The sequence below is a fragment of the Apteryx rowi genome, unplaced genomic scaffold (assembly GCF_003343035.1).
Source record: "Apteryx rowi isolate R43461 unplaced genomic scaffold, aptRow1 scaffold_84, whole genome shotgun sequence".
Lineage (NCBI taxonomy): Eukaryota > Metazoa > Chordata > Aves > Apterygiformes > Apterygidae > Apteryx > Apteryx rowi.
This window is the reverse complement of record NW_020451138.1, coordinates 2038670-2053801: the sequence shown is the minus strand read 5'-3', so window position 1 is coordinate 2053801 and position 15132 is coordinate 2038670. Positions and strand designations below refer to the sequence as shown.

General features: G+C 36.2%; 1 protein-coding gene across 1 annotated transcript in view; it reads right to left on the bottom strand.

The window, feature by feature from the left end:
• Positions 1-15132, bottom strand: part of RIMS1 (regulating synaptic membrane exocytosis 1) — a 354268-nt gene that overhangs the window by 89784 nt on the left and 249352 nt on the right. Inside the window, exons 33-35 of the mRNA XM_026089988.1 lie at positions 10949-11131; positions 9474-9586; positions 3916-3945 (exon numbers count right to left, since the gene is read on the bottom strand). Coding sequence (XP_025945773.1) covers positions 3916-3945; positions 9474-9586; positions 10949-11131 — 326 coding nt within the window. The remainder of the gene's footprint in view (positions 1-3915; positions 3946-9473; positions 9587-10948; positions 11132-15132) is intronic.

The following is a 15132-nucleotide window of genomic DNA, read 5'->3' as shown; positions in this document are numbered from 1 at the left end:
TTTCTAGAAAGGCAGTCTTGCTCAAACACAAATATAAGCTTAATGCCACAACCAGAAATGACATTACCTGGTCAGTGATTAAAATAGATAATCACAGTCCTCTTTGCTAGCCTATATAAAACCGATGAATGTTTTAGTACTGGTTATACCATTTCCTGTAAAGGCAATGTCTGCAACAAACACAGATTCTGCTCTTGAGCATATATCTGCACAAGGTGGAGAAAATAGAAAGGAGGTGTGGGCAAACAGTACAAGCTGGAAATCCTCCAAGTCTTACCTGTACTATTAACTGCTGGAGTAAGCTAGGTAAAAAGAAGAAATTGGCATCAAGATGGCTGTAACCCTTACCAGTATATATCATATTCTTTATGATGCAAACTTTAAGTGAAAAAGTCTGAAAGTGAAAAATGACAGAAAGATTTGCATACACATGGAAGCTACTGAAAAGTAAGTTGAAATGAAATTTTATCTCATAAAACCTATTTCACAGTAGCAATGTATCAGGGCATTCCTATATTGCACCAGGTGTTTTTACTGTGGCTTAATTCACTACCTAAGAGCACTGCTAACTCCCACTGCACCTATGCTTTAAAAATATGCTAATATGCTAAAGGCCTATGCTTTAACAATAAAATGGATTTCATTTGATCTTCCAGGGTATACCTGGAAGTTCAGGACTTCCACAAGCGCTATAACAAATACGGGATTACTGGCAACAATCAGTGGAATCTACTGCCAGGACTGTGAGGCTACAGATCTGTCAATTAGCAACAGAGACCACGACTCTGCTCTTGTGCACTTTTCTCCCTGTTTGCGCACAGTCAAGGGAACAGCAGGTTCAGGAAGCTCTTCCTCATTACAGAAGCTGGCACACAGAGATCTGACCTGTTCTTCAATCTCAGTGTTCATACTAAGAAAAAAAGGTGAACCAATGACAAACAGCTACAATGAGGTCTAGAAGCATGAGTAGCTAGCCCTTCTGCACTGCAAAGGCCAGGAGCTCTATCTCTCTACACTGCCTAGACGTTCTGTGGGTTGAAATCAGGAAAAAAGTGGTATTTGTTTTTAAGAACTGAGAAGTGGAAACTGGAGAAGAAACTAGGCAGAACCAATGGCCAGAACAAAGGCAGGGGAACAAAACAGCAGTAAGAGTTGGATTGGAGAATTACCCACTGGAGTGCGTAAGGGAAGTGAGTGAGAGGGAAGGGGAGTATTCATGGAAGGACTGGCTGTGTAACAGAAAGGAGAGAACCGAGAATGGTATTGGACTCAGAAAGAGTGTTTTAGAAATAATACAGGAGAGTCTCCAAGTTACTTCTTTGCAGCCTTCAGGCTAAATTTTGCAATGTGCACACACAAAGCATCCTTGTGGTACGCTTCATGACTTTAAAAATTCACAACAAACTAAAATGTGAAATCTAAAAAACACCCCAAAATTTGAAATCATGAGCAGATAAATGTGTTTTGAAATCTAGGGTTCCTAATACTGAAAAATCAATCTATTACTAACACACAGACCTCATTAATCGCTTCTCTGCACATACAACTTTAAAAAGTGCCTATCAGTTAGATTTGGATGTGAGGTTGACATGCTCTGAAGCAGGCCCTGCAGCCTGGATCCCTGGACATCACTAGAATGTGTTGTGGCTCCCTTTAAGCTTGTGTGCATAGGTTTCACTTCCATGACAGTTGATATGACTCTAGGTCTCTTCCCAAAATAGAAGTGAGGTATGACCAAAACACAGATTCAAGCTGTCAAGCTCGGAAATGAGTTTGGGTCCCCCAGTATACACAGAGGCATAGMGGCCACTTCAAGTTGAACAACTTACTCCTGAAGGAAGATATGCTAATATAAAAAACTGAACTGGCAGCTGCAGCAGTCAGTTTGCACTTTTTCCTCTAGCAGTTCCAAAGAAGGCCCAAACAGAAGCTGCTATTTAAAAGAAAACAACAAGAAAACACATACTTTTTAGAATCTGAAAAAAATTAATCCACTGATTTTGGCAGCAATCCAAGTCAGTTTGGCACTTTAGCAATCTGAAGATTTTACAGTGACCCTTCCCACTGATTAAGTGGAACAGATGCTTGACTTGTGTATTTGTCTGGCTGAAATGTTCTTCACATCTCCTGCAGAGTTATTTCTCTTTTCATACAATATCTGGTGACATCCAAAACCCCTATCTCTCATTCATCTATTGTCCATTCTTTTTATCTCTTGGTCTTCCCTGGGGAAAGTCAGAGGTGACAGTGGGCTACTAGTGCCAGTCAGTTGARCTTCAAGTTATTCCTGGTCCCCCAGAATGGCCACTGCTCCACTTTCCCCTTATTCTGCTCAACTCTTCTGCCTCCAGGCTGCAGCTGCATTCAGCCCCATCCTGCCTGGGAAACCCCTTGAGCCAGAGGAATCTATGTGTGGAAAGATCCCATCACCTTCTGTCAACTCCCAGAATCTGGCCAGGTCCCTCCAAATGTGGTGGAAACAAGCTCTTTTACAAACCTACAGTTATATAGGCATGTTCTAGTTTCTTTGCCTAAAATAAATTGTTTTTAACAAAGAAACATCCACTGCTGTCTAAATTAGAGTGAGGTCTCAGAACTTGAAAGAAACATAAACAATAAACTGGAATAATTGATTTGCACTGTTCTGTTTGAGAGAAATATAAAGACAGAAGAAAGCAAAAATGATGGACTCAAATAATTTGTAAAATCAATCATTCTTAGTGCTATTAATACTGCAAAATAATCTGTGAGAGTGAATATCTGATTTCAACACTATTTCTTTTTCATCTAATTCTTTTCAGATTGTGATGAAAACACTCTTGAGCATTGACATGGATGTTGGTGTTCTTAGCTAGTAAAACAGCTACTGCATTTTACCTAAGAAACTCTGAATGGATCAGTGGGATCCATCCTTTCACAAAATAAAGAAGTCGTAGCAGATATTCTGATTCAAATCCATGATACAAATTGGCTTTGGTCCACCAAAGCCTGGATTCAGACCAGAATTTCCCCAGATCTAAAGAATTCAACACTGAAGTTCACTAAAGGTTCATCTGTGCTATTAATGTTTATGTGGTATAGTATTTTGCTGTTAACATTAAATAGGATTGTTTTTTTTCCCTCTCCAAGTTTTATCCTGACTTTGAGATAACTCTTAATTCCAGAAAAAAAATAAAAACAGGACTTATCTGCAATATTGCCTTGATAGGGACAAGACAGATTGCACTATTCACTTCCTGGAACAGACTTAGTATCATCAAAGCTCACTGACTGACAGATATTAGCACAGACCATGGAGAATTCATAGGAGGTCAAAACTACACCTGCGAGAATTTTATGCCTGCCTGCAGAAACCTGCCCTAGATCATGCTTAGCTTTCTGAGAGGGTTAAGGGCTTGTCATGAAAATAAACAGGTCATGTTGAACTAACTTTTCTTCAGAATGTCTCTGCATATAACGGATAGTGTCTGGCCAGCATCACTTTCAACTATCCTAACCACAGATCTATGAAACATCCTTCACTGATGCCTGTAGCCATGGCTGCGTCATTACCATTATATTAGAAGCAGACATTCAGACCTCAAGAAGGGCTTAGGTAACTCTTAATTAACTCTTAGTTTTTGAATAAACTTTAACCCAAACTAGCAGGTTCTGAGCCAGGTAAAACACCATGACCACTCCTGTTAATACTATACTCCAGCATATAGCATTTCCATGGGAAAATTAGACATCACAAGAGAAATCACTTTCAGATTCGAAAGAGGGATATCAGATAGCATACGGATATTTAAGAAAGAACCTTATCACTGGGTAAACACTGTTAACTAAATATAACATACTGACATGGAATATATTGAGGGAAAAGCCAGTATTAACAGTTGCCAAACATTTGTAAAAAATTACATAAATATTTACCTTTTGTGGAAGAGTTAAAATTCTCTTGTTCTTCAATGAATTAAATGCACGGAATGATGGAAACAGAAAAAGAAATCAGCAAATTTAAAGTTAGATAAAGAAATGTGTTACAAGTGACAATGGCATGTACAGTAGGCATACTACAGCATATGTAAAAGTAATGTAGAAAATTAAAATGATAAACCATGACAAATAATAAAGCCTATGATCTCTTCTTTAAAATTAACAGGAACAATGAAGTCACTAAGATCCAGATTGTGGATTCTTTAAGTATTCTGCTACAGTAGTATTGTCAAACCCAAGTTTATGAACGATATAAAATCATAAAATTAAGTATCTTTCTAACTTCTGAATCATATAGCCCTATTTTATGTTTTGAAGCCTTTTTCTGCAATAATGAGTTTTACATATTTACTTTCTATGAACTGATATTCAAATTACTTGACTATTGAAAAAGGGTCTTTAAGGAAAACCTAAAACATTATGAGGCTTGAATTAATTTGCAAGAGTTAGCAGTGCTGACAGAAAATACTCTTCAGTGTGAGTAAAGATTCCACAAGCTGCCTCAGAATATGTAGTGCCACCTAATAATTTCAAAATAAAACCAGAAATATGAAGACAAAAAAAAAATACTAAAACATTAAAATCTAAAATTAAAATGACTTATTCTTTTCCTTTGGCACCTCAAATTTTATACTGATAGATTTGAAAAAAGGTTTTAAATGAAAGGGTCTGATCTTTTACCATTACTCAAGCAAAACTCTCACTGGCTACAATGAGACTTCAATGATCAAACACATATACATAAAGCTGCTTTTCTCTAACTATTCATATTTTAGGTTCTTAAGCTGATTAATGATGAAAAGATATTTGCAACTCAAATGTATTATTTAACAACATACTGTTTTTTCATATGAAATTCTGATTCTTGTTTGTTAAAAGGAAACTGAACATCAACACACTTCATTCCTCTATGTTGTGATTATCTTTAGAGATTTGTATATGTTTACATACATATATATTATATACATGAACTTTATAAAAGTAATCACCATTCAGTACAAGCACAGTCTTCAAAGTAGTTTTCCTTCATGAAACAGCAACACACACACACACACGCACACACACACATGCACTTCAACGTGGATACAAGATATGTACAAGGCTCGTGCAGTTTTTTTCTAACACGGGTTAAGATACTGCAACACTTAATGGAGGTATAATTCTCTCTTTCTCTGGTCACACTTCCACTTCTTTAAAGGCCACTGCATAAGGCTTATTGCTATTTATGTCACTGTAAACAGATACAAAAACACTAGTTCAGTCATGTTTACAGATGTTCTTTAGATGTAAATAGGCTGCTGATTATCACAATCCTTACTGTCATTATAGGACTTCTGAAACATGAAACCACATTCTTGAGCATATGAAAAACAACTGTCCTGCAAAGAGTCAAATAAAAGCAGACACAAGGAGAATGATGTTTGGCCTGAATTCACTCCAAAAGATCATTTCTAGAAAACCAACAACTATCACACCTTTATCTTGCTAGTTCATAAATTTTAACAGCACATAATATAACTTTTCTTATTCACTTGTTTGATTTCTGTCCTAATATTATCTACGGCAGCTAACAAGTAGTGTAGAACAATGCTACAGATCTTCAGTCTGTATTCATTGATCAGTAAGATGATTAACCACYATACAAAAAGTACACAGACCCACCCTAAAATCCTATTCAAGCAAGAATTCCTGTGAAGTTCCATAGTCGCTATGACAGAGAATGGACTGAGCAAAGATTGCAGAAATAAGCTTTATGCAAAAGTATCATTAAAAAAAACCCATGCAACTACACAACAAAGTTGTTAGATAAACAGCACGAAAAACAAAGTTAATGCAGAATCCCCCCCCTTAACTTTCACACACGATTTGCAAAGTTCCGTTCCAACGTTGCGCCAGTAACAAACACTGATGCAAATCTCTTACAATTTGGCACAAGATGACATATTGAGAACACGGCATTGTCCTTACCATGGCTTAGAATTTCACTGCTTTAGGCACTGAGTGAAAATACCTTATTATTAGGTCCTTTTACAAAATTGTCAGGAAAAAAAAAGAAATAAAAAATGCTTCTTAAGTAGAGTAAGTTCAGATAATGACTACTGAATTGTGATTTACTGAAAACAAAGGCACCCAGCCATACTGATATAGACTAAATTTCATAATCTAGCATCTCAGAACCTTATCCTGATGTAAGATCTCCGTGCATCTTGGAGTCTGGGAACTAGTGCTGATGGGGCTGCACTGGAAACAGGTACAGCCATGCCTTGCTTGAATATCATTGCAATTAAAATAAAAATCCCCTTGCTTAAAAGAAGTTTACAATCTTAACTAACTGCTTTAAAAAGTCTTTATGTATTGGACTTGCTAAAAACATTATTTAAATTTTTACAACTCTTCCAAGTGAAAATACCTAGCATTTATTTTTTCTTCCAAACTATCCTAGGCAGCTATTCCCTTTAGAACACAATCTCCAAGAACTTTTTTGTTTGTTTTTTAATTATGCTATTCTGAGGTTTAGTAAAAAGATTAAAATGGACTTTTTCCTTTACATTTATGGTTCCTGATCAGTAGCACCTTGTACCTCGTTTTCTCACAAGTTGACCTTTTATGACCCTCAAACTGTTGACCAGAGCAGCAACTAAATAGACATGACCTGGTACAGACAATGAAATGACGGGTTTTTTTWAGTTCTAAATGTGACAATGACAAAATGGAATGTCTAAGATACAATGTCAGTCCTAGAAGAAGCCTTATATTAGCATGGACATTATCATTTATAAGAGAAGACTGAATGTTACAGTATCACTGTTTCTCAAGATAAAACTACTAACAGCCTCTTGCTCCTTCATTAACTCTCATTTTTTCATAAAGTGAGCTTTAAAGAGTAATAAAACTACATTAATAGAGTCTCCTATGCCTCCTGAATATGCAAATAGCAAAGGAAAAAAAACATTCTTGATTTAAAGAAATTCAGTCTTTTTACAACAATTACTATGATCTGTAAAACAGATTTAGATTCACAGATGTATATATTCAGATGTGTATTGGTCCCTTCTGACACAAGAGAATTTGTGTAGAGCGTAAAACCTAAAGGATTATTTTAATATCAAAATGATAACTCACAGTGTATTACAGAGAATTCTCTTGAAACACAGGATATCCCTTGAAACACAGGATGTGTCACGAACAAATAGCTTTGTTTACAAATGAGGGAAATGAAAAGAATTTTGAAATGCTACTCCCTATAACAGCTGTAGGTTGCACTAGATTTTAACATCATTTATATCCACAGTGACTGTGAATTTCAATTATTAAGAACATAGTTCAGTTCCAAACACAGTTAATGGAAAATTTTACACTGACTTCAACATGTTTTGGATTCAATCCTACATTAGGGTCAAATGTCTTCTAGTCACTCCATTTGACCATGATACGGAATTGCCAAGGATTAAAGAGATGAAATAGATGTCAAAATTTGATACATTAATTCAGAGCAAATATTATGGTTTTATAGCCTCACTGAATTTATTTTCTTACAGAAGCTTGAAGTTTATTCATACTGTCATAGGTATTTCAGAAGATATTGACAACAAAAATTAAATAGTGTCATTTTATGAAATTCTACTAAATTTAGTCCTTATTTGCAAATATAGTCTCAGCTTGAAAAAACTGGTAAACATGGAAAAAAATAGAAAATTTCTCTTTCAAAAGGACAAGTCAGTCACCTAGACGAAACCAAAGTAGGATGTAGAGAAGGAAATCTCTTTAGTCTTGGATTGCATTGCAGTAATACAGCCATATTGACATAGGGGGTATAATGCATAACAGTGAAGTGAAGGATATGTAGCGTCTTCCTTGTACATTTTATACATGTCACAAGCGTATCAATCACAGATGTAAATAAGTATTCAATGAAACAGCATTACTTCAGGGATGTTCATGGTATCAACAACTTTCTAAACTTACAACAGCTTTAGCCTTCTGTTTAACTTTCAAATTTTCTTTTTTTTTTGTTCTTCTGTATAATTACAACCCACCTCTACTCATTTTCATGGCATTTTATTCGCAGCATAYTAATTACCAAAAACAAGAGAAAGATGATAGATGAATACCCAAAGGAAAACCAAATTAAAATTAAATTAAAAGCTAATTCATCATTTGTAGTCTACCAAGTTCTGGAATTGCAAAAGAAATACGAAATAAACACGAAATTCATCTCTCATTATGTTTCCCTAAAAAACTCCTAACTTACTAATATGTAAAAATAGAAGCTGTAAATGTAGTCTGTTGCTAGTTCATAACCCAGAGAGTCCTTCGTTCATTAGGAAACAAAACTAGAACGCTCAAATATAAAGTTGAAACTGAGTAAGAGCCACTTGTATTAGTATAGCAATCATTCACAATAAACATGTATTAAACAGGAAAACATTTTTGATAAAAGGTTATTTGAAAGTGTAGTATGCCATCACAGCTCAAAGCCACAAAATTAATGTAAGCTGATTGTATGTCAACATAAACCATTGTGCATCATATAAAAAAGCTATGGTAATCTAACTTTATAAAAAGGTCATGGTCAGGAACATTATGTATTGAAGAAAAAGGTCCATTAACTGTTGTAGAAGCACTACAATATATCAACATTAGAAACATTCCTTTCATTCCCATGTCGAAGAAAACCTTGTAGTATATGGCAATCTGAGTTGTTGCTTGTAGTCAGTGAGAAAACAGGCTTTTAAAGATAGAAAAAAATCCTAAATGTACACATATTACCCACTGTGATATTAAAACTAATTTTACAGACATTTCATTTTCCCATAATAGCTCATACTGTGTGTAGAGTTTGTTGCTAGAAAAGAGCAATATTCATACTCATTTGATATTTGTATGCAAAAAACATCTTCCACAACCACTAGGCCTACATTGTGCTTTCCAAAAAAGAACGGTTCTCTTTTCATGACTAATTTATTTTTGCGAATGTAACAGCAGATAACCTGTTCTTTCACATTTCTCATGCTCATTGTTTTCATTCTTTACTCACTGGACCAATGTCTCACTCCACAGGAAAAAAAAATTATGATATTTATTTATTATTTATTTATGTTAGCAATGCACAACAATTAAAATAAATCACAAAATAAGAAATTAATAATATTGTTTTGTTGTGAAAATTTTGTCTCTTGATTTCTTTAGTTGAACACAAACTAAACGTGTTCATGGAAAAATGTGAACGGAAACTATAATGACTCTAATAGAAATTTTAAAGTGGACAGACAAAAAAGGGTACTAAAAAATTAAGGCAATTATATCATGTGTAATAATCTGCTAGTCAAACTCTGCTGGACTTTCCAGACTAGAAATATGCCTCCATTCTCTTCTATTGCTTTATGGGTAGAAATAGAGCATTGAATATGTAGTTACAAAAGCAGACTTTGAGTAAAGCAAAGAAAGGTAAGAAATCAAAGAGTCTGAGCTATGATGAGCTCATTATTTGATACCTTGCTCTATACTGCCACTTCTTACTGGAACTTGCGGTAGCTGTCTTCCCCTGCGACTGCTGAAGGATGTGTCTGCAGGAGGAGACTGTGTGGGACTTCCTTGTTGATGTATTCTGCAGATGAAATGAAGATAAAAATAAAATAACCCAAATGAAGAGAATTTATATATTCTGAGTTCTAAACACATATTTAATTGCATATACAGAAGATAGGTTTGAAGTAGTTAGCTTCTGGTGTATGCCATACGCACATACTCAGGTCTGGATACCTAGTGAATTTATATGGCTTTATCTTTAGTTTCTCTAACTATCTTCAACTCAGGAAAAAGAGCTTCAGTCTTTTTTTTTTCTTTGAGAAAGTACTATTCAAAACCCAATGAACTGTAAGCAGTTTTCTAGGAATCATTTGTGATTATAACACACGATTCTAAGAGTATGATTGTTCTGCTGCACTGGTACAAAGACAGCACAAAATGCCACCTTTATGTTTTATTAACATTTGTATTCCCTTTGTGCTGATGCAATAATTGTGTGAGGCCACAGAGAATTGGACTGTAAGCAACTAATCCCATGGGATAATGTTTTTTTTTCCCTGAATTTGAGCAAAAAAGAAAACTTTTATTAATGTTGGTATTGTGTGCAAGTGTGTGTGTGTGCATACACAGTACAAAATGGAAAGTGCAAAGAGCAATGTGTAAGATTTTTAATATTCCCACCTAAATAAATATTTTAAACCCATTAACTTTGGCTGAATTCTAGCTAGTATTATTTCAGAGCCCCTTGGCTACTTGGTTTCTTACAGATATACTGAGTATCTGAGTTTAACACATCACACATCTTTGGAACGCTCTAAGTTGGTAAGGCAGACCACTTCCAACAACTAGGGGAAAAGAAAGGAAAGGCGAGAAGCGCATCACTCACAGGGAGAGCTTACCTTTAAACTTTCTTGCCAGTTACAGTAATGTCACACTCATCATAGCGGAGAGGCACTGTTTGTCTACTACACTAAAGTTGCAAGTAGATAATTTGCCAACCATTTGCAATTTTAAGCAAAACATTTGTACGTGTTCAAAATACTGTTAGGGTTCATAATATGTAGATCAACTGACTTTCTCTTAGCCTGTAGGATGAGAGTTAGCTGTGTGAACAGCATGTTATTTCCTGCACAGTGTTTAAGCAAAATGCTTTGATAATTTGCATATGGATACAAAGCAAAACACAACAATGGAAGGACAAAACACAGCCAAATTTTTACTCTTACACTGCATAACTATTTAAATTCAACAGTAAAAAGTACCGTCTGGATGGTGAAGCTAGGCGGAGTAAAGGATATGGGAGAAGTGTAAATACCATGAAGAGAGGATAATCTACAGTGCCAGAATGAGTGAACGCGCCATGTATGCTCAGGAAAGTACAACACCACACTGACACCTGGGAGGCAGAACACGAAAGCTGGGCTGTACATGGAATAGCAACCTTGTCAGAAGTGGAGAAGGTGGTGCCGACCCTCCGGGCGCTAGGTGATGTACAGAGCATAATGGTCTGATACTAGAGTGCTCACTCGACCTTGAGCGAGTGTGATGTTTTCCCCTAATGACTGGCTGTTCAGTCGTTCGTGGGGTTGGAAGTTCCCTTCCAGAAAGACATGGTAGCAGACCCCTAAAACATCAGGGCCAAAAAGAAACTGTTCAGTTGTTAGCTCCAGGCACACTTCCCCATGCCCCCCTCCACCAATGAACAAACCACTGAGCCCAGCTGCAGGACCAGTGCTGACATTTCAGACTGAGGTTATTAATTCAGACTACAAATCAGTTTTCAAAATGACAAACTGCAGAACACTTACAACTGCACATACACATGACTCTACTTGTGGAGTTGATATACTGCACTGAGTAGAGCAGTTAGCCAAAAACTCCAGCTGCATCTTGAACACAGCAAACACAGGCTAACACACATCACAGAAAAGTACTACCACAGAGTAGGCTATGAATATCTAGTTTTAACACAACACATTTCTGTTTTCAAAGTACATGTTTTATTTTGATTAAAAATATTAACTAGATTCCAATTAATGTCCTAAAAAAGGACAATATGTAAGCATATATGTAATTCCCTTGGTTTCCTTAGGAGCTTGAAATAAGTTATGTATTTCAGTATCTTTCTGCAGTGATCCCTAAAATAGAAAGGTTCTGAAGGAACACTAATGAAAACATCATTAACATATGCAGTAAAATGATTGTGTTAGGAAAATAAAGCATAATTATTAGTAGTTTAATAATTGCATATATTGTATGTATAAGATAACCTGAAACACTACAGGTTTAGAGAGTGATAAGGTAAATCTAGCACCCAGTGTTTGAGCTTTTGTTTCCTTCTAAGTATTRCAACAACAGAAGAACGCACTCCCCAAACTTTCTAAGTGTGTGCTACCTTTGGTGTTTTTTAAAACATACCAAAAAGCCTTTCCATTTATTTTTCATAACTGAAAACTTCCTCACTTCTTTGAAAGTTAATTCTCTACTTCAGAGAATTTAAATAAGAATTATCTGAAATAGCTGCTATCTCTTTTGTACTCAGTCATACAGTTGGTTCAGTTAAGATGTCATTCTCTAAACAGCTGTCTTCTCACTTTGTCCTCAATGAATGGAAGCTACAAGCAAGACTGGTTACTGTCACCCTTCAGTAATTTTATTAACTGTAGATGGGGGCCTCATTTCTTTAGATAAGGACGAAGCCAGTGCCAAATTTGAAAACAACATCTTTTGAGAAGGTGGCGAGTATAACACAAAGATGCCTCCCATCTTGAACTTTGTTCTTTGGTGGTATTCTGGACAGGAAACCACTCTAATCACAACCATAATCAGAGTGTTTTTATGACATTGTTAAAGGATTGCAATAAATTGCTTGAATGCTCTAATTGCATATTTCCATCCTCTGGATTTCTTTTAAGCTTAACATTAATTCCAGGCCTGCGTGGGGAACACCTGTAACATTCTTGCAGAGATTGATTCACCTGGTTGCAAGAGAAACCAAAGATAAGGAAGATGAACTGAGTTCTGAAAATGCCTGTTTCTCTGTGTTGACTTAAAGGGAATCCACACTATTGCACACAACCTGCTTTTAAACATCTAATATAAGGCAATACAGAGCCCACTCTGTTTGTTTTCACAATGGAAATATGCTCAAATTTAACATGGTCATCATGTGCTCAGTTCCAATCTGTTTCACTTTAGAGGCTCACTATCCTGGAATTTATCTAAGAATCCAATGAAGCATTAGGAGAACTTGTGCCTCAGCTACAGAACAGGCACCTGACCCGAAACTCAGAAACTTACTGCTGTTCTTTCAGTAATACACTCTTTACAGACCTGTCTCCTTCCACTAGACAAAAATAGAGAATCTGCCTAATCAAAATGAAGACAAATCAGACTCAAGACTTGCATTACCTGGGGTTTTAGATAGCGACAAAAAATGCTTGGGGTGAAAATGAAGACTAGAGCTAAAAGGAAACTGCAAAAAAAAAAAAAAAAAAGAATGCAATTAAGGATTTACTGGGTTAGAAGAAAGACCAGTTGCTGAAAGGAAGAATCCTGCAAATAGCTGGTCAGGAGAATGAGACAAAAAGGAACAAGTATGAGAGACAAAAGCTGGTGTATGACTGAGGAACTGAGGCAGAAGTGAGGTATAATAGGAGAGGAATGAGACGTGGTGAGCAATGAGACTGCAACCAGCACGTATGAGCATATGCCATCTCCAGGCACTGTTGGTCCTCACAGAGGAACGCAACCCCGCAAGCAGCTACTCTGTTAACCCAACTGGCAACCGTCTGTCAGGGAATCTAAATATTCCAGCACTGCTTTCCCATCAGAAAACTCAAATTCCTTTCTCTTGAGACTCATGCCTGACTGCCATGTATTAAATGAAACATGCTGCTGCATAGGGCACTATGAAGAAAAACTAAAACTAAGTGATAACCATTGATCCAGCACACCTCTGGCAGCRCATCCTATGGCAAATACAGGAGGTACCATACAGTTAAACACTGCATCATAATGTTGTGATAAAACCTGACAGGCAGCCTCAACTCTGGCATTTCTGGGGTGAGCAGTTAGGGGTAAAAGAAAACAAATCAAGAGTGGTGTGAAACAATTTTTCATCATAGTTTTGTAGTCTTGTTCATACAGACACAAAAAATGTTAGATGTTCTAGTAAGCAGTTTTACCACTTCAGAAAAGGTTACAGTCCCATTTTGAAGGTTCACCATGGAATTATTAAGAGAACTCTTAACCTCTGTAAACTATTCTGAAAGGATTTGCTTTCTTCCATTTATGTAAATTTCCTAAGATATCACAATACATAGAAACTTAACCTTACATATTATGTTGAAGGGCTTTATAAAGAAGCTGACAGTATGCTGGTTCTTATTCCCAGTAATCACCTTAACTTGACAAGATCTGTGAATTGGAAAACAAGGGCCAAATCTGAGACAAAAATGGATATTTGGGGAAGAACTAGTATTGAGCTGTATTTGCCATTTGACTGGCCTGTTAACAAAACCTTCTGGCATTAATGCAATGTTAACTTTTTGATTAAATACTAAACTAGAGCACTCGGATTTGTTTAGACATTTTTGTGTCTAACATCTAGCAGTAGTGAATCACTTTATGGAAAACAGAAGCCTACACCACATGCTATGGAGGCGTAAAAGGAACAGGCGTAATTCACTTTCCCCTACACTGCTGTTGCACTGGGTTCATTGCTTTTAAAATCATCAGAATCAGCGCTCTCTTTTCTGCTGGAATGTAAAAAAAGTAGCTATGCAGACTGACACTTTTGGAAACTTTCCTTAACTTGGGGCAAAAAAAATCAGACTGCTTTTTTCTAGTTTTCCTAAACACCTGTCAAAAGTTTTCACACTGCTTAAAAAAAAATACACTTGGCACTAAGTGGTGACTACAGCCATTACCTGGTGACTGATCAATGAAAAAAGGGAAAAAAGTTCATCAAAGCACATGAATCATTAGTCCAGCTGAAGGCCTCTTTAGTACCAACTTTCAAACCATTAAATCACACAGAAATTCTGCATATAAGACATTATATGCAACATTTCACAGTTGCCTCTGGAGTCACTTTTTCTCATATACATGAAGAAATGCTCAGATGTATGTTATTTTGAGTTAAAACTGTAAGAAGCCCTGAAATGTCCAGAAAAAAAAAATCAGACCTAGGGTGGTCATTTTAAGCAGAGAAACACATTGCCTACACCTCAAATAGCCCATTTTTCCTAAATATAACTACATGCTTATCCTTAGAGGTAGAACACATGTGCTGCTAATGTATTCAGCGTAACACTTCACAATCATAGTCCCTGCAAATCAGTTCCTACCATCTGCAATATTCGAAATTCCAAGTATTTCAAAATTATGATTCACACTCCCCATATAAGATTAGTATTAAACCACAGGATTTAGTGAAGTAAATGTTTTTTGATGTATGCACTGATGATGATTTTAGAAGAAAGACACCCTCAGGTTGTACAATGTCATTTCAGGTTTTAAATGCAAGCATACATACGGATACACGGACTTCTCCAGATGCAGGTCTTGTGGGATTTTCTTTTGGACTCCGCCAGTCTCTCTCATTCTCTTTTCCTTGTCCTT